Below are 23,479 nucleotides of genomic sequence, written 5' to 3'. Positions count from 1 at the left end.
GAGATCCGCCCGCCTCTGCCTCCCGAGTGCTGGGATTAAAGGTGTGCGCCACCACCATGTGCCTCCACTAGAGTTTTTTGCTTCACAGCCCCATATTAACCTAACCATGACCCACACGTGCACTTGATATATATACCCTGGGAGAGGGAGTATATATCCCATCAGCATCCCTCTTTGTTTAGCATGTGGTCACAGTAAACCTACACTAATTTGGCGAATGCTATCCTGCTGCAGCAGTAGCCCAGGCTAGCCTGGGATTTACAACTTCTGCCCCAGTTCCTGGTGTGGCACTGCCCTTTGTTGTTGTTGAATGATAGCTGCTTGGGCTAAAAGACCCATTGAGTTTTCCCTATAAATCAATGGATTTTGCACCTTGCCTCTTGAATCTCGAAGATCTCAAGTTGAACCAAATGGACTGTTTCTGTTGTTATTAATTGGGTGGAAAGAGTAGATCTTGAAGGGAGCCAATGGACAGATCTGGTTGTCAGGGTCAGAGAATGTATGCTGGCTCACCTTACTTCAGTGTTGTGTTGTTTTGTGTTTTAAGACAGAAAGTTTTGCATAAGATGAAAAGCCTTGTGGTTGGGAGCAAGATAAAAAGAACAGTAGCTCAAAAAAATATGCATTAAAAGACAGGCATGGTGGTGCACGCCTTTAACCCCAGCCAGCACTCACAAGGCAGAGACAGGTGGATCCTTGTGAGTTGTAGGCTGCTAGCCTAGTCTACAAAGTTGAGTTCCAGGACAGCCAGGGCTACATAGAGAGACCTTGTTTCAAAAAAGAAAAAAGCTGTTAAAGAGTTAGCTGTAGCTTATTGGCCATTTCGTCTTAGAAGTTAGTTCTGATATATCATTTGTTCAGGAAACATAACCTGTGTTCTGGTTAGTGACTGCTCAGTTTGGCCAAGAGAACAGTCTGTCCCACACTTGGATGGGCTGAGCAGAGTAACAGCTCAGGCTTCCTCCAGTTTTCCTAATATCTCTTAAGCCAGGATATATGATCTTCCTTGGTGTTTAGCCCTAGCCATGGCACCCATTGGACACCCACCTACCTGGTGCACCTGGAGTTTGTCTGACTCTGGAACCCTGGGAGGGTTCCCTTTGTTTCTGGTCTCCTAGGTCCGGCTGGCACTATGGTGGCATTGAAGTTGTCTAGGGCTGGGGATTGAATGCAGGGCCTGGAGCATGCTGTTCAGCCAGTCACTGAGCTGTAGTCCAGCCCCTGGGTGTTCCTAGTGTACATTTTGTCTGTCGTCTTAAACTCCCTGGTGTGTCTGTGTGTTGCTTTCTTCCCCCTGTTCCCCCATTGTGACATTTTGAGAGCCATCCTGCTTGAGTAACCAGCCTTTCAGGGTTTAAAAAACAAAACAACCCACCACCAAAGACATTTGCTTTGAGTGGAAACCCTTTTGTGCCCCGTTGTAAAAAGTCTATCCTGTGTTAATTGTCTGACTTTGGGTTTCACTGTCTGCAGACTGGTCTGCGTGGACCAACATCATGTAATGTGAGCCATTTTCCTGTTTTGTCAAGTTCCAACGGCACCCCTTCTAAGTGACAACTGAGCCAGGAGGAACTGGGGAAATAGCAGTTTAGATTTCAGGACTAAACTTTCTCAGAGAAAGAAATACTCCTCGATACCCTGTGATTTGGTGACCTTTTTCTTTTTTTCTGTTAGGTTTATTTTAACGATACCCTAAAACACAGATGGAAGGTCAGCAGGGCCTTTGTGCTCAGCAGCTATGAAAGAGAGGCCCTGGGACTGTCTGAGGCAGGTCACTGCAAGAAGGAACTAATGGGGGAGGGGCCTAAAACCCTTTTACATTTCTTTATATAAAATCTGCATAAGGGAGCCCCCAAGAGTGAGTGACACAGGAACCATCCAGACAGCTCAGAGTTAAAGGGGATTGCATGCTGGCAGCAGAAATGTGTTATCCGTGTCCTAACCCAACACACACACAGCTAGCCAGCTACACAACTGAGGAGAGGGAGACCCTGTGTTCAAACCCTCACTTCTTCTCCCTTCTGTCTGGTCTGAAGTTGATGATCATTACTCTGGGGGATAGCAGGACCTGGTGTCCACTTTCTCAGTGATCTTCTTGTAACAATGGTGACTCTTCTCAATTGTTCAACTTCTGACATCTTTGATCTTCTTCTTGGTTTTAGTTTTTGTTGTTTGTTTCCCTTGGTTTTTCAAGTCAGGGTTTCCTTGTGTGTAGCTTTGGAAGCTGTCCTGGAACTTGCTCTGTAGACCAGGCTGGTCTCGAACTCACAGAGATCTGCCTGCCTCTGCCTCCTGAGGGCTGGGATTAAAGGGGAGCGCCACCTCCTGGCTGTCTTTGAGCTTCCTAAATTGGCTCTGCATTTCAGAGATGCCAATGTGGTCCTGGACCCCTAATGTGATAGCTTTTGAGGGTGGGAGCACGTTTGTCTTGTTGCAATTCAGTGAAAGAATAAAAAACTCCAAGCCTTCCAGACTATTACTGAGAAATGTTGTTGGGAGAATTGCAGCTATAAAAATAAACCTGCATGGAGTGGGGATGAGGCACCGAGACAGATCACTCGCCCAGCCTGTGCAATGCCCGGGCACTGAAAAACAAAGTACAGCAAAAAAGCACAACCCAGTCACAGGTTACACATGCAGCGGGAAGATGGCACCCTCAGGTTTCCAGGAAGCATTAGACTTGTGTTAGAAACCGACACCTCCATCTCTCTCCTAAGCCACTCAAAGCTTCGCCTCCCTCGCCCTCATCATGGTCACGAGGCCCTCCCATGCTCACATCTCCATCTTGAAATCTTTCCGTTTTAGAGACAGTGCACACAGCAGCCTTATGACACGATTCCATTCGTCCTCCCATTTTGAGGTACACAGTGGCCATTTGGGAGTGACAGGCAGACTGATTACCTGACTCTGTTTCTTCCTTTATTTTGCCTCCCCTTCTTTAGAACAAATTCAGGGGGATCTGTCTGTCCTCTTCCTAGGACCCTGCTGGCTGTGGTGATTCACAGAGCCCTGTGTCCCTGCACTTGAGCGATGAGGCAGGAATGTCATAGTGAGTTCCGGGCCAGCCTGGGCTACATAGCAAGACTCTATCTCAAAACCCCTTCACCCCATTCCCCAGAAAAGAGATTCTTGTTTCTTGTCAACTAATGAAGAGGATACCATTCTCTGTGATCTACGGGTCCCGCTTGCTCTGCTCCTGTGGGCAACTCTCAGAACAAAGCTTACGTCTCAGAATACATCGCAAGCCATTCTGAGAAGAACCCCAGTTAAGCATTGGGTGTTGAGCTAGCTTCAGGACACTGGCAGGTTGGTTTGGGAGCGGCCATGGCCTGCCAACACACACCAAGTACTGGTGAGTGAGATGTTCTAAGGGTTACTGACTAATCCTCCACTAACTGCTTAAAACTAAGGTGAGAGAGAAGGGTAGCTAATGTTTTATGAGCTCAGAAATGAATCTGGAAAGAGCTGACTGGAAGAGGAAACCACACCACAGGAAAAGATATAGGGGTGCTGTGTGCTTAGAGGTTGGTGAGTTAACTGGTTTGCCTAGCTAAGGGTTAATTTGGAGAGATACAAGGTGAAACATAAGATTGATCCAATCCAGACAGTGGAGGTGCACCCTTTAATCCTGGCACTCAGGAGGCAGAGGCGGGCAGATCTCTTGAGTAAGAGGCCAGCATGGCCTACACAGCTAGTTCTAGGACAGCCAGGGCTGTTACATGAGAAATACAGTCTGGAAAAAACAAAACAAAATGTTTAATATAACAACATAGTTTATGGAGAAAAACCTCCATAGGTACATGCAATTTTATCAACACCAAGCTCAGAATAGGGTTGTTTGTTTGTTTTTATTTTTAATTGCATAAAGTCCTGTCCTGACTGGGACATGGCTCAGCATGTTCTCACTGAGCTGTGGCCTTGCTACATCTACCCTGAGCCATTCAGAATGGTGCCCTGCAGATGAGGGCAGATGAGAGGTGCTGCTGACCTTTGTGTGTTTAGTAAGCAGATGGAGACTGTGGAACCAGGAACCTTCCTTACCCAGTATCTCTAAGTTCATAATTGTGAGCCAAGGTGTTGTGGATTCTACCTGAGCTTTTAAGCCCAGCACCTAGGACAGAGACAGCAGGATCTGGAGTTCAAAGCCTGTGTGTGGTACATAGCAAGACTCTGCCTCCAGGAAAAAAAGAAGAGTGGTAAAGAGGAAAGAAAGAAAAACAGAAAGGTTCATAATGGCTTATCTGCGTTGTGGGTGTTTTTCATGGCTTGGCACACAGGATGGCAGGCAGCTTAGCCAAGATGATTCTCATGCCGAGCAAAACCTGCAACAGATGGACGTGGTGATGGCAAGGGAATTACTCAAAGTGCTGGCAGTGAGGAGTGTGGCTCAGCCCGAGTCGGTCCCCGTGCAGGCAGCGCGCCGGGAAGCAAGTGACAGCAAACTGGCAGGAACTAACTTCAAATAGCTCTCAGACCTTTACCTTGTGAGGGGCCAATCGAGTTTGCTTTTAAGGGTTCAAACCTTCAAAAAGTGTATTTATTTTCGTCTGCTCAAAGTATATGATACATATATAGGCTGGGGTGATGGTTCAGTGAGTCAGAACACTTGCTATGCAAGCTTAAGGACCTGAGTTCAAATCCCACATAAAAGATTCGGCATGGTCAGTGGTAACAGTAAGATCAGGGGCTTGCTGACCTGCCAGCCAGCGTAGCCAAGATTCAGTGGGAGACCCTGTCTTAAAGGAGTAAGGTGACAGATGATGGAGGAAGACACTGATTCCCTCCTGGCCTCCACCTGTCTGAGTGAAAGCAAATGTGTGCACACATGCGCTCAATGTACAAGTGTCTCTAGACGTCATGGTAGCATTTCAGTATTCTCTTGGTTGCTGGATGGAGCTTCTGGTGTAAAAATTCTGCAATTCAAGGACTAGCTGTACATTATATTTTTAGTTTTTATAGATTGAGAGTTTAAATGGTATTTGGTTTTTTGGTTTTGTTTTGGTTTTTTGAGACAGGGTTTCTCTGTAGCTCTAGCTGTCCTGTAACTCATTCTGTAGACCAGGCTAGCCTCGAACCCCAAGAGCCTTCTGCCACACATCAGTTTTGATTGAGGTGTCATACACAGCAGAATTCATGTGTCATAACTGAATTTCCCCAGACAACACCTAAATAAATAGCAGTAGGAGGGGACACCACAGCGTCCCTGATCCCACCCTGTGGCCGGCCTCTCCTGAAGCATCTTCCTGATTGGGGCTAACAGTCTCTGAAAGGGGAGAGGGGAACCCTTCACTGGAACTGGCTCTTCTTCCTTTTAAAGCCTCATCTCTTGATCAGTGGGCTTCCGAGGAACCAAAGTGCTGTTCGTGTGGAGGGTGTGGGCTGTGTAGCTACCGAGTCACAACTCAAAGCAGTGCGGAAAGGCCAGAGAGAAATGCAGCTGTGGGTGCTGGCTGCAGAGATTTCTTGGAGTAGGCAAAGTGGAGCTGACTATGGGTTGCTTAGGTGGCCTGTTGAGAGGAGGTGACAGATGAGCAATCTCTAAGTGCCTTCTTCAGGAAGGGGTGACAGAAACGGTTTCCAACAGCTTCCTCATTCTCAGGGCTCAGAACAAGCCCTGGACTTTATCTGTGAGGGGTATGAATGGGCAGCTAGAAACAGACTCTGGGGCACCTGTATGTCGAGTGCCTTGGGCAGCCGTCACTCCACTTTAAAATCATGTTCACTTTTGTAGCCTTTGCTAGTTTGTTTGTTCAAACTTTTAGATAAAAGTTACTTTGGGGTCAAGCAGTGGTGGTACATGCCTTTAATCCCTGCTCTCAGGAGGCAGAGGCATGAGGATCTCTGTGAGTTCGCGGCCAGCCTGGTCTACAAGAGCTAGTTCCAGAGCAGCCTCCAAAGCCACAGAGAAACCCTATCTCGAAAAAGAAAAAGCTAATTTGGAGCTCGGCATGGTGGCACATGCCTTTTTCATGGCCAGCCTAGTCTACGTGAGTTCCAAGCAACCAGGACTATGTAAGACCCTGTCTCGAAAAGCAAACCAAAGTTGATTTGGTAGGCTGGAGAGATGGCTCAGCTCCGAAGAGCATGGCTGTATTGCTCTTTCAGAGCATCTAAGTTTGGTTCCCAGCACCCACGTTGGGCAACTCACAACTGCCTGTGATTGCAGCTGCAGAGGGTCCAGTGCCTTCTGGCTGCTAATGCCACTACACTTAAGTGCGCATGCGTGTTTTCTTTTAAATGAGCGCTCTCGTGCTCCCTCCCTCCACTCCCCTCCCTCTCATGTTGAAGAGTGTTTTGCCTGCATGTATGTCTGTGCATGACATTTATACCTGGTGACAGCAGACTCTAGAAGAGGGCACTGAATCCCCTTGAACTGGAGTTACAGGTGGGTGTGGGTGCTGGGAATTGAACACAGGTCCTCTGGGAGAACAGCTAGTGCTCATAACCACTGAGTCATCTTTCCAGCCCAAAAAAGTTTAATTTATGTTACTGTGGTGTTGGGCTTCCCCGTGAAAACTGTTTTATTCACAGAGCAGGTAACCAGCCTGCTGTTACGTTCTAGAGTGCAGACACAGCAGCACCACGGCTGCCTGGCATTCCCAGATAACTGAAATTGTAGCCATTCATTGCCAGGCATCAAATTTTCCTGCCATCTGGGAGACAAAGGTGTAATAACACCAGGGGATGGTTTGGTGCCATAGAAAACCATGGCTGTAAATTGTCTCCACACATGGAGTTCCCATGTTGGCTCCTGCATTGACAGAGGGAGGGATATTCTTAGGGGGGTGGCCCCTGTCTTGGTAAAGATGGCAGTGAGAACTTGCAGCTTCCGGGACTCCTGGCATGTCACGATGTCTGTTTTCTACAAGGCCACTGGGTACAGTCAAACTGGCCCCTCTTTTCTGTTGCACAAATAGGTCACAGCCACTGCCTTGTCTGCCTGGCTCATCTGCTTTCCACGAACTCCGGAGGGGGTGGAGTGTGGGGAGTGCACCCCCAGCAGCTCTTGCCCAAGCCTGCTGACTGCTCTGTCATTACTCGAGGGTCGTCTTTCACAAGACACTTGGGAGGCCACATTTTTTTTTGAAGCCCTTATTTTTGGTTGATAACAGTACTGGCCTTAAGCAACTTAAAAAAAGAAAAGAAAGCAGGGCCTCCCCTAGTGGGCTCTTGAGAGCTCTGTGCTTCAAAGATGGGCACTGTGGATGAGGAGCCTCTTGTCCCAACCCCCTGTCCTCAGTGTGCCTGTGAGCAACAGAGTGCCTCTGTGGCCTCTGCACAGGTCAGTGTTTGCTAATGAAGGCTTTTAAATTATGTGTGTCCTACACAGTATACCATCACGATCTTTAATAAAGTGTGGATGATTTCCTAAAGACTATTTTGCGTTTGTGCCTGCGTGTATGTGGCCTCTCTTGGAAGCTAGAAGAGTGTGTCAGATCCCCCGGAACTGGAGTTACAGGCAGTATGTGAGCTGCCCTGCGTGGATGCTGGGAATCAAACCTGGGTCCTCTGCAAGAGAACCAGGTGCTCTGTGCCACCTGTCCAGTCCCTATTACTTTTTTGTTTTGTATTGTTTTTTGAGACAGGGTTTCTCTGCAAATCTGGCTGTCCTGGAACTGTAGACCAGGCTGGCCTTCAACTCATGGAGATCTACCCTCCTCTGTCTCCCAAGTGCTGGTGTTAAACATAGTCAGTTCTCTCTTTCTGCTTTGGGTTCTGGAGCTCCAACTCATCAGGCTTGCATGGCAATCACTCTCACCCACTGAGCCATCTTGCCAGCCCACAGATGTTTAAGGAGGAAAAAAATAAATAAAACCATTTTAAATTTGGTATGGGAGTTTATGCCTCTAATTCCAGTATACAGGAGGCTGACCCAAGGAGATTGCCCTTAGTCTTAGACCAGCCTGAGGTTCACAGTTCAAGGCTAGCCTAAGCTATAAACCCCCAGCTCATAAAAACAAAACAAATAGAAATCTGTCCTTCCTACTCTATGGGTATATGAGCCTCTTGAGAATTTGAGGCTGCTTCATTGAGTTGAGTGCTTACTGTTAATTTATTAGCTTTTGCAAAATTGGCCCCATTGGCTGTTTTTGTTTGTTTGTTTGTTTGTTTGTTTTGTTTTTTGTTTTTTGTTTTTTTGTTTTTGGTTGGGGGCGAGGACACAAGGTCTTATGTAGCCCTGACTTGCCTGGAACTCTATAAACCAGGCTGACCTCAAACTCAGAGATCCGGCCGCCTCTACCTCCTGAGTGCTAGATCAAAGGCGTGAGCCACCACACATGGCCCACATTGACACACACCTAAAGCCAGTGACTATGCCTGTGGCTAGGGGCTGGCCAGCAAGGCGGAGAGGCAGCAGCATGGTGGAGCTCTGGGCTTGGCGGCTTTGTTGAGATTTGCGTTGTCTCTGTTGCAGCTGAGAGATGGTTGCCCTGTTTGATGTTCTGTGTCACTTTCAAATGTCAACATGCAAGCATCAGCCATGTTAGAGCTTTCTGATTTCTAACTTGACTGCTGTTCAGCATCTCAATATCCCTTTGTAAAAACAATCTTACCAGCTTCCTTTCGGAACGTCACTGCACACTGTAGACTAACCACCGTTTTAGTCAGCATTTCCTTTGCTTCCCCCATTTTGGAATTGAGCTCACTTCTGTATTTTCTCTTCCTCTGTCCCTTTTGGAGACAAGGTCTCACTGTGTACCCATGTAGACCTCAAAACCTTGAGCAAATCTCCTGCTTCTGTTCTCATTGCTAGAATTAGAGGTAGAGGCCACTATACTTCTGTGTTTTCTTTCCTTAATTTCTTTCTTTCTTTTAGAGTTTTTTGAGGCAGGGTTTCTCTGTGTAGCTTTGGAGGTTGTCCTGGAACTCACTCTTGTAGACCAGGCTGGTCTCAAACTCACAGAGATCTGCCTGCCTCTGCCTCCTGAGTGCCGGGATTAAAGGTGGGCACCACCACCATCCGGCTGCATTTTCTTTGTTAATGCCAGCATGGTGGGGGACACACCTGTAAGCCTGCAACTCGGGAGGTAGAGGATTGAGAGTTCTGACCAATCTGCTCTGGTTACACAGTGAGTTCTAACCAGCTTGGTCTACAAAGTGAGACCCAATCTAAAAAGCCAATCAAAACAGCCCACACACATGCTTGTGATTATAGCACATGGGAGGTAGAGGCGGCAGGTTCAGAAATTCAGAGTCATCCCAGCCACCGAGTGACAGCCTAACCTAGGCTACAGGAGACTTTTCGTTATATATAAATATTTCACTAGCTTTATAACCTCTGCCTTTTGTTGAATTTGCTCTGAGTCTTGGGTCTGATTGTGTTGGTTGGTCTACTTCCAGGGTGCCCGACCTCAACACAGAGATGTAGGATTTGCCTGCCTGGTCATTAGAATAGTTTCCTATACACCGGCCCCTCGCTTGTCCCGATGAGCTGCTTGGTAGGGGAACCCAGCATTGGGAGTTTGGTGGTTGGCTTGCAGAGAACATTGCTTTTCTCTCCCAGACTGCAGCCTGCTGGGTCTCTGTGCTCTCCGCTGCCAGTGCCTCTGTCTCCTAGAGAATCTCCTTAAGAAAGTACTGGTTGGTTATGCCATCATTCCTTCTGCCTTCCCACTGAAGGGTTAATTCTAGGTGTTGAAAAAGAAGCCTGAACTTGCATTGCCCAGAGTTTTCTTTTTTCTGTAACTTTTATAGTTTAACGTACAATGCTGGCTGTTGAAGTTAAAAGAATTCTGATGCCTGAATAAGCTTTCCACAACCCTAGAAGACGTAACTGTCTATGGCTGCACTTACAACGGGGGAAAATTGATGATTTTTTCCCCCCTCTTGTCCTTTTCCAGGTTTTGAATGAAGAGTGTGATCAGAACTGGTATAAGGCAGAGCTCAATGGGAAGGATGGCTTCATTCCCAAGAACTACATAGAAATGAAACCACATCCGTAAGTTGGACTCCAAGTTCTCACCTGCTTGTCCTAAGAACTGGTTTCAAATTGGATTGTTGGGGCTGGAGCAGGGTCTCAGTGTAGCCTTGACTGCTCTGTAATGAGGCTGACCTCACAGAGACCTTTGTCCTTCTAGTTCTAAATTTAAAGGTGTGTACCATTGTGCCTAGGTTAATTTGGTTTGGTGAGATGGTCATATCATATGTACATCCTGCCTCAGCCTTCCAGAGTTCTGGGGTTACAGGCATGTACCACCATGCCAGGCTATCAAATACTGTTGTTAAATTCAAAATGGAGCCCACAGTAAGGTGTCATGGTGCATACCTGTGATCCCAGCACTTGGAAGGCAGGCAGGTGAGTCACAGCCAGTACACAGCCAACCAGAAATGCACACTGAGACATTATCTCAAAAACTAAAAGTACAAACAAAGTAAAAACCATTAGCCAGGCATGGCGGTGCATGTCTGTGACCCCAGGATTTGGAAGGCTGAAGCAAGAGACTTGTAAGCCCAAGGTCAGCCGGAGCTACTTAGAGATCTCAGAGCCAGCCTGTACACACCAAGACCCTATCTTAGACAACCAACTAGAAAGAAAAGATGGCCGAGCTCTGCAGGGGTGGCCTAAGGCAGTGCTTAGTGAGTTTTCTTATTAACCACCAGCGTGTAGTAACGGGGGTAAGGCTGCTTGCTGTCTGGAATCTCTGAGAGTCAAACTTTTTTTTTTTTCTTTTAAATACAAGTTCCTAATTTTCATTGAGACCTTTATGGCCCAATGCATCTCATGATTTCTTATGTTTTGAGTTTTACACAGAGTTCTTACCATATGGTTTCTTGCTGGTGCATTTGATGACCCATGGGATGGTATCCTCATTGTCCTAAACGTTTGCTTTTCCATGCAGAGTTCCCATTTCAGAAAGAAGGAGATAGTTCTCTTCCAGGCTGCAGGAGCATTGAGGGCTGACTTCCTCCATGCCGTCCATCCCCTGCAATGAGCATTCTTAGTTTTCTTCCAAACCCCTACCTACCAGTCTTTCTTACTGTTGTGTATCGTGGCAGAGTCCCGGGTCTGTTTATGATACACGCAAGAGCAGTCATTTGCATACCTCGTAAGTCAGAGGAGCCCAGGCTCTCAAAACTCAGACTACAGTGCTGCCGGGGGTTCTGTTGGCTTAATGCTAAGCGTGAGACTGCTGGGCGCCTGGCCCCACCTCGAACAGTCCAGTGGCCCCTCTTCCCGAGATCACCATTTTCTCCCCCCAGTACTACAGCAGACATCACATTGAATTGGAGACACCCTCTCACACACGTCATGGAGCCAGAAGGGTCATCTGACTGGTTCTTTTTCACTCTGTAAATTATGAAGGCCTCTGGTGTTTTTGCTCCAGTGCTGGTAACTTATGAATGTGGCGCTCACTGTAAAGGCTTCACAGTGGAAGGAAAGAAAGGGAAGGGAAACATAGAGCCATGAACCAGCTTGCTCCCATGCACGTGGTCCTTGCAAGTGACTGATAGTAACTGGGCCAAACACCACAAAGGACCAAATCCTGAGTCTCATCTCAAAAGTTGATTTTTTTTTTTTTTTCTTCTCCACAAAGCTGTCAGCTTAGCTCACGCCTTGGTCAGTGAGTTCTTATGGAGTGTTGTCATGTGCCCCCAACAAGATAATGGGATAATGAGAAGGTGTGATCTGCAGTTAACCTGCCCCTTGATGAAATAAATCCCCACACTGTCCTGGGAAGCTCTTAGAGATAATGTCCAGGCAGCCTTAACCTAGAGATGCAGAGTTTGATTGCTTGCGGGCGACCACAAGGAAGTTGATGCTACCAGGAAAGAAAAAGAGAGAAAGAAGCCCCAAGGAAACGTCTTTTACCTCAAGAACAGCCAAGCACCTCAGAATGTTTAGACATTCCATGGGGTGACTTACAAGATGAAGAAAGGTCTCATTTGTATAGTTTTCTTGCTTTTGTTTCTTGGGCAAGTATGTGAGTTTAGTTTCTACCCAAAAGATTTTAGGTCCCTTGGAGAATTAGACTAGGCTTCTGCTTTTATATTCCACTGTAACTTGTACCTTGTTTTTTGGTTTTTGGAGGTTTGGGCTTTTTTTGTTTGGTTGGTTGGTTTGGTTTGGTTTTTTGGAGACTGGGTTTCTCTGTGTAGTCCTGGCTGTCCTGGAACTCACTCTGTAGATCAGGCTGACCTCCATCTTACAGAGACCCTCCTGTCTCTGCACCCTGAATGCTGAGATGAAAGGTATGCTCCATCACTGTCCTGCCTACCTTGCTTTTTTGTACAGAGTGGTTCATTAAAATTTTTTTGCTGCTATTTAGGCTTAAAGCCTTAATGAAGAAATCTAAATGCTAAACCTTCAAATAAATGGCATATGCACATTAGATTCCTGGACCTCTGTCCGTGGCTGAGAATGCCTCTTGCCTGAGATCCTGTAACCTAAGATTGGGGCCCAGTGTGCAGTACAGCTGGCCCAGGTTACTGAAAGGCAGGCTTGAGTGGGGTAAACTGAAGTTCTGAAACTTCAACATGAACTTCTTACATCTGATTCCTGTGGTGTTAGTAAGCCTGCTTTGTAGACCCAGAGACTGGTATTAGGGTTCAAGCCTCAAGCTGAAGACTAGAGAAGCAAAGCAGCCAAGCCAGTAGATTTTACCTCTACCAAGCTGAAATGGCAATCCTGTCTCCATGAATCCTCAATCTGTAGCTAACCAGGGTGGCTGCTTTGGTATTTTGATCTCCAGTGGCTTTAATAAATCATAAACAATATATCACCACAGGGTTTCTCTGTGTAGCCCTGACTGCCCTGGAACTCTCTCTGTAGAGAGATCCTCTTGCCTTTGCCTCCCGAGAGTTTGTATTGAAGGAGTGTGGCCGGCCGTTGGTGGCGCCCCCGCCTTTAATCCCAGCACCTGGGAGGCAAGAGGCTGTCGGATCTCTGTGAGTTCGAGGCCAGCCTGGTCTACCAATCGAGTTCCAGGACAGGCTCCAAAACAGTACAGAGAAACCCTGTCTCAAAAAAAAAAAAAAAAAGTAAATTGTGTGTTTCTTTTATATGTCTGTGTTTGAGTGTATGTATGTGAGCCCACAGACATCAAAAAGAGGCATTGATCCTCTGGAACTGGGGTTATAGGTGGTTGTGAGCCACTAATGTGGGTGCTGGGAACTGAACCCAGGTCCTCTAAAAGAACATTAGATGTTCTTAAACAGTTAGCCACCTCTACACACACAACTCTTTTTTTTTTTTTCCTTCCCACCCTCCCCCTCTTTTCTTTTATCCTGGGAATTGAATAGTAGGCAAACATTCATCACTGGACAATGCCAAGCTCCCCTAAAGTTTGTGCTTTCGTGGCCCATTAAGGCCGGGCTCACTTTATATGCACAAGGCCCTGGAATCCACCCCTAGTGCCTTAAAAATATTAATTTTAAAAATAAAAACTGCAAAGGCACATGGTTTCATGGTAGAGCATTGCCTCAAACTCACGAGGTGTTGATTCCCAGCACTAGAGTAGAGAGGAGAAGGATGGGTGTGGTGGTGTGTACTTGTATTTCCCAACATTCCAGAGACTAAAGTAGGCAGATCACAAATGCAGGGCTGCCCAGGGGCTGACAAACCTGACAACAGCGCAAATTCAATCCCAGATCCCAGGGCAGAAGTGACTCTCAGAAGCTGCCCCCTGACCTCCACGGGTGCACCATGGGGTTATAGGTGGCGAGTACCCGAGCACTCACACTCACACACTAACTGAAATTAAAGAAAGGGAAGGCCAGCCTGGGCTTGCATAGCAAGATAGCCTGAGAGCTGTGGATTCCTGACAGCTGTGCTGGATCAGAACCAGCGCCTCCTGGGTGCAAATTGCCGTGGTCTGCGCCCTCCAGATGGTCTGGTAACACAGGCATTTTTCAATCAGGTTGTTAAAGATAGAGCCACCCTCCTGTGGAAGGAAAGTCTGTAGGTACTGCCACTGACAGGAGAGCCACTCTCATGAGAGTTTGCGTGGTGGTATGCCTGCTTACCATCTCTTGGGGTTGGGGGAAGAAGTGGAAGAAGGAAAGGGCCAGAGGCGCAACCCTTAACCTGCAGGGGGGGCCTGGGATCAAACCCTTGGTCCTTTAAATAACTTTAAATAACTTCCTACCCACCTACATCAGCATGGTCTGCTGGGCGCCTTGCACTGGCGGGAGGGAGGAAAGTCCCAGCCCCTCCCCCTCCGCCTGAGCTCTGCAGAAGGAACTAAACATTCAAAAGTCTCTCTCCAAGTCTCTGATAGTGCTGGGGGCTGCTGGTCCCCAGCGCCTGCCTCTGTGACTTACAGGCCGCCAAGTAGCCCAGTGTACCTGGTGCTTAGTGTGACACCACAGTGTGGTGTGCCAGAGGCCAGCCCTGCTCCCCTTTGTTTGTAGAGGTAGTACATACAATAGAGTGCCAGCCACCTGTGAAGGCCGACAGATCCACACACTCTTCATAGTAAGTACATGTGGGCGGAGCCTATGGCGTGCTATAAATAATACCCTGGAAAATACATCCCCCACCCCCCCTTGGCTTTCCTGCTTGCTATTTCTAGGGTAGTACAGACCAGTCTTTTTAAAGACTAGCAGAACGTTTGTCTGTAGGCATGCCGTTATACATAAATATCACCATTAAAAGGACCCGTCAGGCTCGGTCTAGCTCAGTGCTAGAGGGGACCAGCCCCGCACGCACAAGGCCCTGACTTCTGCCTCCAGCACTGCAAACAGGAATACTTTTAGAGAAGCTTATTGGGTTTATAAAAGCCTGTGAAAGTAGAGTCTCTGACTGAATGCTGAGTGCTGTTCCTCCTGCTGTATGGGGTCTCCCGACCCCGTGTGCTGGAACCAGGTGCAGATAGACAAGAAATTTTTGGTTCATAAAATGGTTCTCAAACTAATGTTTCCTTCTGTTTTAGTTTTTGAGACAGGTTTTTGGAATGAGACCCAGACCAGCCTTGAAGTTACACTATTCCTCCTTCCTCTTCCTCCCCATGGCTAGGATTACAGCTGTGCATCACACACTCAGCCTTTTTATTCTTGACACATCTATTTTGTAAAGTTCCAATTAGGAGACAGGCAGTAGCGGTGTGGCCACTTCTAATCCCAGCACTCGGATTAAAGGCCTGCACCACCGCTGCCCAGCTCTGTGTGTAGTAACTTCTGATGTTCCTGATCCTGTGGTTTGGTTTTTGTTTGTTTGGGCTTTTATGTGAGGCTGATACTCAATGCAAGTATCCTGTCACTGAGCAGTGTGTCCTCCACCCCCATGCTCTGTCTCCCTTCAGGGCTTTTCCCAGGGGCTGGGAAAGCTGCACCCTGAGCCTGTCCTGAGGCTGGAGAGGAGTGCTGGCACCCATACCCTGTCTACTTTCTCACCAACTAAGCCTCCCTTTGTGCTTCAGCAGAAGCAGCCCTGCCTCCAGCTTCTAGTCCTTCCAAGTCCCCTCCTGCACTCAGGCTTGACAAGACTCTGTGCGGTCCCGAGTCCAGTCCATCCTCCCCCCCACCCCACGTGGCAGGTGCGGCAGGGCTTTCCTGAGTGCCCTTCTGATGAATTTGGGGCAGGGTTGTCTTTGGCTTCAGAAACCTGACTTCAGGTGGCACATTGGGGATCGTCTCGTCTGAAGAGTGGCCTGCACCGGTGCCTTCCTTGAGTCTTGATCTAGAGAGTGGAGTGGGTGGAGCTGCTTCAAAGCTCAGCTCATCTCTCTGGAAGGCACTGAGCCAGAGCAGGCCTGGTGAGCCTTAGGCAGGAGACCAGCTTGTGAAGAGTAGCTTCCACCAGCAAAGAGATCTCGTATTTACGTGTGAGGCTGGACAGCCCAGTTTCTTTGTGGGGAAGCAGATGTTGACTGGATTGCCTTCCTTCCTTAGGTGGTTTTTTGGCAAAATCCCCAGAGCCAAGGCAGAAGAAATGCTTAGCAAACAGAGGCATGATGGGGCCTTCCTAATCCGAGAGAGCGAGAGTGCCCCTGGGGACTTCTCCCTGTCTGTCAAGTAAGTATTTCCTGCTGGAGTGTCCACAGAAACCTGCTGCCATTGACTGAAATGTAAGGCTGTGGGAAGATGTTAACAAATCTTTCCATGGAAATCCTAGTGTTTTTCATGAACCTTCAGGAACTGATGTCACTCATAGCCGGTTTCCTACTCCCTACCAGCCCTGGTCCCTGTCCCTGTCCCTGGTCCCTGGGTCCCTGGTCCTGCCTTCAGTATAGTTGCTGCCACTCAGGCAGAATAAATAACACATGTCATCTCAGCTCCTGTTGCTCACCTGGACCAGATGCTATCTGAGGCTTTTCATGTCTCTTGAAAATGTTTCTGTGAGTAGGTGGGATTCCCTGTCAAAAATCTAGATAGGACTTAGACATGCAAGGTGTCACGTGCCTTTATCTCACACTTGGGAGGCAAAGACAGGTAGATCTCGGTGGGTTCCAGGCCAGACTGAGTTATATAGTGAGATCCTGATTTTCCATGATGTCTGACTGGTCATCTTTTTTGGGGGGGGGGTCATCCTTTTCTAGCTAACATGTTACTGCAAAAGCCCCACCCCCAGAGTCTTTTCAGTCATTTCTTTCCAACACAGACTCTTACCTCAGGCTATCCTGGAAGTTGCTATATAGCAGAGGCTGTCCTCAAATTAATTGACGGTGCTCTGCCTGTCTCGGCTGAGCTCCTGAGTGCTGTGATGACAGGCGTGAGTAGGTACATCCCCTCATTCTTTATCCATAAAGGGCTGGGGGAACCTGGTGCCTCTAACCCCATCCCCGGGGACATGAGAGGACAGACTGCTGCCCTGAGGGATCTGAGGTTTAAACCCAAATTGTCAGGTTTGTGCACAAGCGCCTCTGCTCACTGGGCCACCCCACCAGTCCTGCCGTTGTCTTTTAAACGCACTGACCAAGGTCTTGCTCCATTGCCCACGCTGGGAACTGGGTGTAGCAGGTGTGGGTTTCAGGGTTCTGTTAACTAGCATCATGGCGAATGAATGAATGAATGAATGAATGAATGAATGAATGAATGAATTGCCTGACTGGCCTTGAACTTTCCATCTTCCTGCCTTCACTTTTGTGTAGTAGGAATATCAGGCCTCCAATCTAGGCACCAGAACAAAGTTATGCTTTTTGTCTAAATGGCCTCAAACTCAGGGATTCACCTGCCTCTGCCTCCCGAGTGCTGGAATTAAAGGCGTGGACTGCCACAGCTGGCTTGCAGTATTTTTTTTTTTTTTTTCAAACTCAGTGTAAGAATAGTTTCCTCTTGCAACCAGGACTTTTGAAGGTCTTTTTGTTTGTTTGGTTTGGTTTTTCCAGACAGGGTTTCTCTGTGTAACAGCCCTGGCTGTCCTGGAAGTCATGTGATCTGTGAGCCAGGCAGGCTGGCCTTGAACTCAAAGAGATCCACCCGCCTCTGCCTCCTGAGCGCTGGGACTGAAGGCGAGCGCCACCTGGCTTGAAGCTCCTGGCCAGACACATGTGCGGATGGCTCTGACAGCATGTGGAGCTGGGCTTGTAGAATTACCATTTTATGCTTCAGCAGCTTGTGTGTCATCTGCTTTTTTGGCCTCTGCTGCCCCTAGTAGCAGTAAAACAGCTTAGGAAGGAGAAAGAAGTAACCAACCAGTGGGTAGCAACAGACCCTGCTCTGTGCGTTTCCTGAAGATGCCCTTAAGGCCAAGCTGTTCCCTTCCATCAAAGGAAGTCTTGTAAGGGATGGAGACCTAGCCCAGTGTGTGTGAGGTCTACGAGAGCTAGTTCCAGGACAAGCCTCCAAAGCCACAAACTCTCCCCCCCCCCAATAAATAAATAAATAAATAAAACTTTAAAAATTAAACTTTAAAAAAAGTTAATGTGCTATCACTTTAGGAATAAAATAAGGGGGAGGATAGAGTACCTACCTCACAAACATGAGGGCCCGAGTTAGGACCCATCGTGTAAAAGCTGGGGTAAAAGAGAGACAGGTATCCCTGGAGCCAGGAGGCCAGCTAGCCTGGCCTAATCAGTGAGCTGCTGGTTCTGAGAGAATATGGCAGAGACTTCCATCATTGACTTCGGTTTCCACACACATGCTGGCACACGTGCACACGGAGAGGTGGGCAGAGAGAGAGAGTATGAAATACTGCCTTTAACACAGGCATCTTCACAGAACCAAGGGCTTCACACGGCCTCAATCTCGGAGATGGTGCACTGGTTTCGAGATGTCAGAGTCTGGTTAAAAGGCCGTGGTAGAAGTGACCCTGGCAGTCAGTGACCTGCACTCTCCGGAAGCCAGGTGCAAACCCAGAAGGGCCCTCGACAAGGCCTTCGGATGTGCAGTCCTCTGCTTTCGCCAGCGCATTGGCTTCCAAGTGAAAATGTGATAATGAAGTTGTCTGACTGCTTTGGTCTTGCTTTCCTCCATTTCAGTTACCAAGATCAAGTGGAAACTGCAGAAATAACTCCTGGATTTTAAATAACTTAAATGATTTCATATTGCTGCAATGTGTGTCCATAGGGGAAACAGTGTATCTGGTTTCAGATTTGCCCTGAGTGTTAGTTAGGAAGCGCTAGTGTCCTGCCCCCCCTAGCTTGAAGCTCGGTGCTGCCTCCTGCTGGATTGTCTTCAGAATGCCTTCACCTTTTTTAAGCCCTAAACTGGAGAGACTCCTGGAAAAGATTTGAAGGCTTGGCAGTGATCAGGAAGCAAGGTCCTGGCTGAGTGACTGTCATGCCCAGGTGTCACTAGGGCAGACCCTGTGATCCGGCCAGCATCAGTAATCACACTTGTTAGCCTTGTTGTCAACTGATAAGAGTGTTTGTTTCTTCATATTTGGTTCTCGTTACCCTGAAAAAGAAACAGTATGGCAGTAACTCAATGGAAAGCATGGCTTTGGTGGCACACATGTCATCCCAGCCCTGGGGAGGCTGAGTCAGGAGATCACCATGAGTTTTAGACCTGCTTAGCCAGTTAGTGAGCTCAAAGCCAACCTGAGCGAGGGTTTGGATGTCACATGGCTTTTTTACCTGTAAAGCAGATAAGCTTGGACCTTCATTACTGGGCTGTGTGAGTAGATCATCAGGTGTCTGCAGAGTGAGACTAGTGGGTGGACTGCCCTCGTGAAGACTGTTCCTGGGGCCAGCAGTCAGGAGAGGTCTAGGGGAGGCTCCCGGAACAGTCCCCACTCTGTCCAGCTGAAGACTCGGTTGCTGTGCAGCTATCATGTCCACAAGTTCTGCAAAGCCACCCCAGGGACCCTCAGGACAGCCCTGCAGCTGGCTGCTTCATGCCATTCTCCTCCCATCCTCAGGTTTGGAAATGATGTCCAGCACTTCAAGGTGCTCCGAGACGGGGCCGGGAAGTACTTCCTGTGGGTGGTGAAATTTAACTCTTTGAATGAACTGGTGGACTACCACAGATCCACGTCAGTGTCCAGGAACCAGCAGATATTCCTGCGGGACATAGAGCAGGTGCCACAGGTAAGCCAGGGCCTCCGCAGCACCACTCTGTGCACCAGGCTGCCTTCATCCACACTGAGGATCTGCAGTTGTCAGTCAGGTAGTTTTGCCACCAGGGAGAAGTGCTTCCAGACCCGGGTGGGCTGTCTGCTCGAACCCCTGTCCTTTGCTTAATTACAAGCAGGGGTTTCAGTCAGAACTGCCTTTTGACTTGTAGGACCTAAGTGACTGGAACACAGACATTTTTACACCTGTTAGCAGAGCTCTGGTGCGCACAGCCTATGTTGTTGCCGCCCCCACTAGTTTAATAGGCCCATTGGCCATCGTCAGTGACATAGGTGTTTGTACCCGAGTGGGTTTTGGATATCAGTAAAGGATTACTCTGAACCCAGCTAGGATTGAGGGATGGTGGGATGGAGGAAGTTAGAGGGAGGCTGCCTTGGGAGTGGGTGGACAGTGAGCAGTGGCTGACAAGGCAGCTGGCAGCATGAGGAATGAACGCCGTTCTCGTCCTCTGCTTGTCTTTTGCAGCAGCCAACGTATGTCCAGGCACTGTTTGACTTTGACCCCCAGGAAGACGGTGAGCTGGGCTTTCGCAGAGGAGACTTCATCCATGTCATGGATAACTCAGATCCCAACTGGTGGAAGGGGGCCTGCCATGGGCAGACCGGCATGTTTCCCCGCAATTACGTCACCCCAGTGAACCGGAACGTCTAAGAAGCAGAAGAGATTATTTAAAGAAAGTGAAAAGTTGAGACCATTCACAAGAATTGCACCCACATGCTGCCTGTCACAGCTTGTGAGGGAGTGCAGAACATCTGGCTGGGTCCTACTGGTGACCCTCTCACTTAGGTTGAAACTTTGGGGGGTGGGAAGGGGTGTTTGATTTCATAATGCCAAAACTTAACCTATTGAATTGAATTACAGTTTTTATTACAGAATCTCACTGCTGCTCCTGTTCCCCTCCTATCTCCTTTTCTCATCCTTTCTTTCCTGTCCTTCAGTGCATGACGTTTGAGGCCACGTATAGTCCCAGCTGATGCCAATACTAAAAGAAACCAAGTGGGCTGGTACTTTCTCTATGCAAAATGTCTGTGGAGATGAATGGACTAAAAGAGCTATATTCTTCACACACAAGGGGCGGCCAGGGCACCTGGGGCCCGTGAATGGGCTTCTGCCAGAGATGCCTGAGGGCATCTGCCTCCAGCCCAAGCCTGGAGCATCCCGTCAAGGTTGGACTTTGTAGGGGAAGGAGGCACGCCACCCACCTCTGGTCCCCGAGTCACTGCAGACCTGCGCCTCCTCCCACTGTCTCCCCGTCAGGTGTTGCTCAAATGTTGTTTTTCATAGTGCCTTTTTTCTTATTTCAAGGGTGTTTTATGAGTGGTGTTTTTACTTTTTTTTATATAAGTTAAAGACAGTCCAGAGCTTTTCCTATCCTGTATAATATTTTCCTCTCAGGGCAGGGGAAACAGGATAGAGAAAGGAAACAGGAGAAGCAGAGCGTGGTATTGCCTGTCTGGAGGGGCCAGAGGTCTTGGAAGACTCTGCTCCCTGGCTGTGGTCTGCCCTTTCCATGCCTGGAGCCAGTGAGTGTCAAACACAGAAGACAGGGGCAGGTGGCAGCCAAGCTGTCCTTCCTCCCCTGTCACAGGCCTGCACTCGGGTGGGAGCTGAGAGTATGGCTTTTCGTTGTCCTTGCTCTTAGAATTAGGTCCTTGCTCTCAATTGTGTATTTTCCAACCTGCCCAAGAGCGCAGATAGCAGGGTTGGGGCTTGGTGTGTTCACAGCTGTTCTGCTGCCGCATCCCATGAAGCTGTGTGAGGTGGGAAAGAGCACAACCCATGCAAAGAAAGCTCTTTGTCTGTCTCCTGTGAGCTTCCAGTCCTCTGTACACCAATCTCTGCACCTAGCCTCCTTCCCACAGCAAAACAAGGCTCCTCCTAGTCTCCCTTGGAGTTGGCAGTGTCCTTGGGCTGCTGGGCTCTTCGGGGTGGGGTCTCCCCTGGACTCTGTTGGGAGATGGACTCAGCCCTGCCCTGGGGGCGGCCTTCCAAATGGAGCTGTCCCTGCCCTCCTGGTTTTGCTTCCTCTTTCCCTGCTGATGATAAAATGAAATAATGAGTTACACCTGGGCCATTTGATTGTTTTATTTTGGAATTGGTGTATATCATGAAGCCTTGCTGAACTAAGTTTTGTGTGTATATATTTAAAGATCAGTGTTTAAATAAAAAGACCTATGTACTTACTCCCTTAACTTCTGCGAATAGCGATTTGGTAGGTAGTGATTAACTGTGAATAAACATACAATGAATTCTTCTCAGTGCATCTTCTTTTCTCCCTGATGACGTCTTTATATTCTAGACAGGGTCTCTCACTGTTGCCCTGCCTGACCTGGAATTCACAGTGTTCCACCTACCTCTGCCTCACGGATGCTGGGATTAAACACAGGCTGGTACATCTAGCCCCTGTGGCCCCAGAACAAGTGATTAGTTCATCATTTGGAAATTGGTTTAGATCAAGAGCTGGGCTTACAAGGCTCCTCCCGATCTCAGAGGAAGTAGCTGAGACCCCTTGACTATGACTGCTGCTTCTAGGGTGAGACAAGGCTCTTAAAGCAAGGGTTAATAGTTGAACAAAAGAGAAATGACTTTGAGCAAACAACCTCATTGTGGTATCACAGCTAGGGAGTTTCCGGGTGCCACCCCTCCCCTGCAGTGAGTTAATAAGCAAGAGGGCGGTGCTCCTGTCCCCTCTGCTGGCTCTGGTTCCATGCAGACTACCCTGAAGCTAAGCAGAAGTTCCCAACATGAGGTCATCAGAGTAAAAGGCAGAAACTGACATTGCACCCCATTTATGTCCTTGATCAGTTTGACCCCTTCCTGGTTTGGGGGCTGGGAACCCGAAGCCTTGCACTTGCCAAGCACTCTGTCTCTGAGCTGGGTCTCCACTCAGTGGCTTCAGAGTTTAGCATCAGGAGAAATGGTATGACTGGCCTTCAGGCAATCATGTTGAGGCACAGATTTCGTGATGTTTTCCCCATTCTCCTATTCTCCCGTTCCTGGCAAAGGGTCTGTGTGCTCAGTGCTCCCTGGACAGATACCTACCAGGACCAGCTCGGCTGTGCCTTGTGGTAAAAGCTAGACAGGGCAAAGCCTTGAGGGTGCCACCAGCCAACCTGACTTATCACAGGGGCCCTCCTGGGCCTGGCCCTCCTGGTCCCAAGACTGGATCGTACACCCAGGAGCTGGGCATGAAGTAAGATTGGGACTGTGATGGACAGCCAAGTGTTTCCAGCATGGCTTGTCATACCAGCCAGAGCTGCCTTCCTCTTGATACTCGTCCCCTGGGCCTGCTTGAAGCTAGGTGACCTTCAGGCCCAAACATTTTATTTAGGAAAATTCCTAGATAGCTAGAGGAAGTGAAGGTGGGTTTCTATCGGTGTGTCTCCAAAATACTGAAAATACACTGCATTCACCCACTTGGGTTTCCCAAGGCTGACCCCCAGTTTGCCCTCAAGGATTTTGGAGGGCTTACATATTTCCATCTAGGAGCATTTGGTGGAGGGGAGTTTTCATTTTTCTGTCTTTTATTATTTTGTATATATTTTAACTTTTGAAATAGGGTCTCTCAGGGTAGCCCTGGCTTAACTTCATTCAGAGATTCACTCCCTCCAGAGTGCTGGTTCTGTTTACTTTTTTTCTTCATTATTTTTTGGAGATTTTATTTATTTTATGTGTATGAATATTTGGATATGTTGATGTACCATGTGAGTACTGTAGGGTTAAAGGACCAGCCGAATACACCCTGGGGGCTGGAGAGATGGCTTAATGGTTAAGAACACTGGCTGCTCTTCTAGCAGACCTGGGTTCAATTCCCAGAACCCACATGGCAGCTCATAGCTGTCTGTAACTCCAGTTCCATGGGATCTGGCGCCCTCACACAGGCAAAACACCAATTCACATAAAAATAAATTACATTTAAACAAAGGAAGAAAAAGGAAAGAAGCATGCTTTGGCCCTGAAACCAGAGCCAGTGCAAGAACCACTGACCCTGACCAACTAAGTAAAAAAAAAACAAAAACAAAACA

The 23,479-nt window shown here is 48.2% G+C and overlaps 1 protein-coding gene across 2 annotated transcripts in view; it reads left to right on the top strand.

The window, feature by feature from the left end:
* The window catches only part of Grb2 (growth factor receptor bound protein 2), a 63,848-nt gene extending 42,140 nt beyond the window's left edge, over window positions 1–21,708 (top strand). For both annotated transcript variants that reach the window (XM_027425682.2, XM_027425683.2), the window contains 4 exons: window positions 9,843–9,940; window positions 15,832–15,954; window positions 19,241–19,409; window positions 19,920–21,708. In XM_027425682.2, the coding sequence (XP_027281483.1) occupies window positions 9,843–9,940; window positions 15,832–15,954; window positions 19,241–19,409; window positions 19,920–20,105 (576 nt within the window). In that variant the 3' untranslated portion in view covers window positions 20,106–21,708. The remainder of the gene's footprint in view (window positions 1–9,842; window positions 9,941–15,831; window positions 15,955–19,240; window positions 19,410–19,919) is intronic.
* Window positions 21,709–23,479: the final 1,771 nt, after the last annotated feature.

This window comes from Cricetulus griseus, chromosome 7 (assembly GCF_003668045.3).
Source record: "Cricetulus griseus strain 17A/GY chromosome 7, alternate assembly CriGri-PICRH-1.0, whole genome shotgun sequence".
Classification (NCBI taxonomy): Eukaryota; Metazoa; Chordata; class Mammalia; order Rodentia; family Cricetidae; genus Cricetulus; species Cricetulus griseus.
The sequence above is the reverse complement of the archived record's forward strand: the minus strand, read 5'-3'. Positions and strand labels throughout refer to the sequence as shown.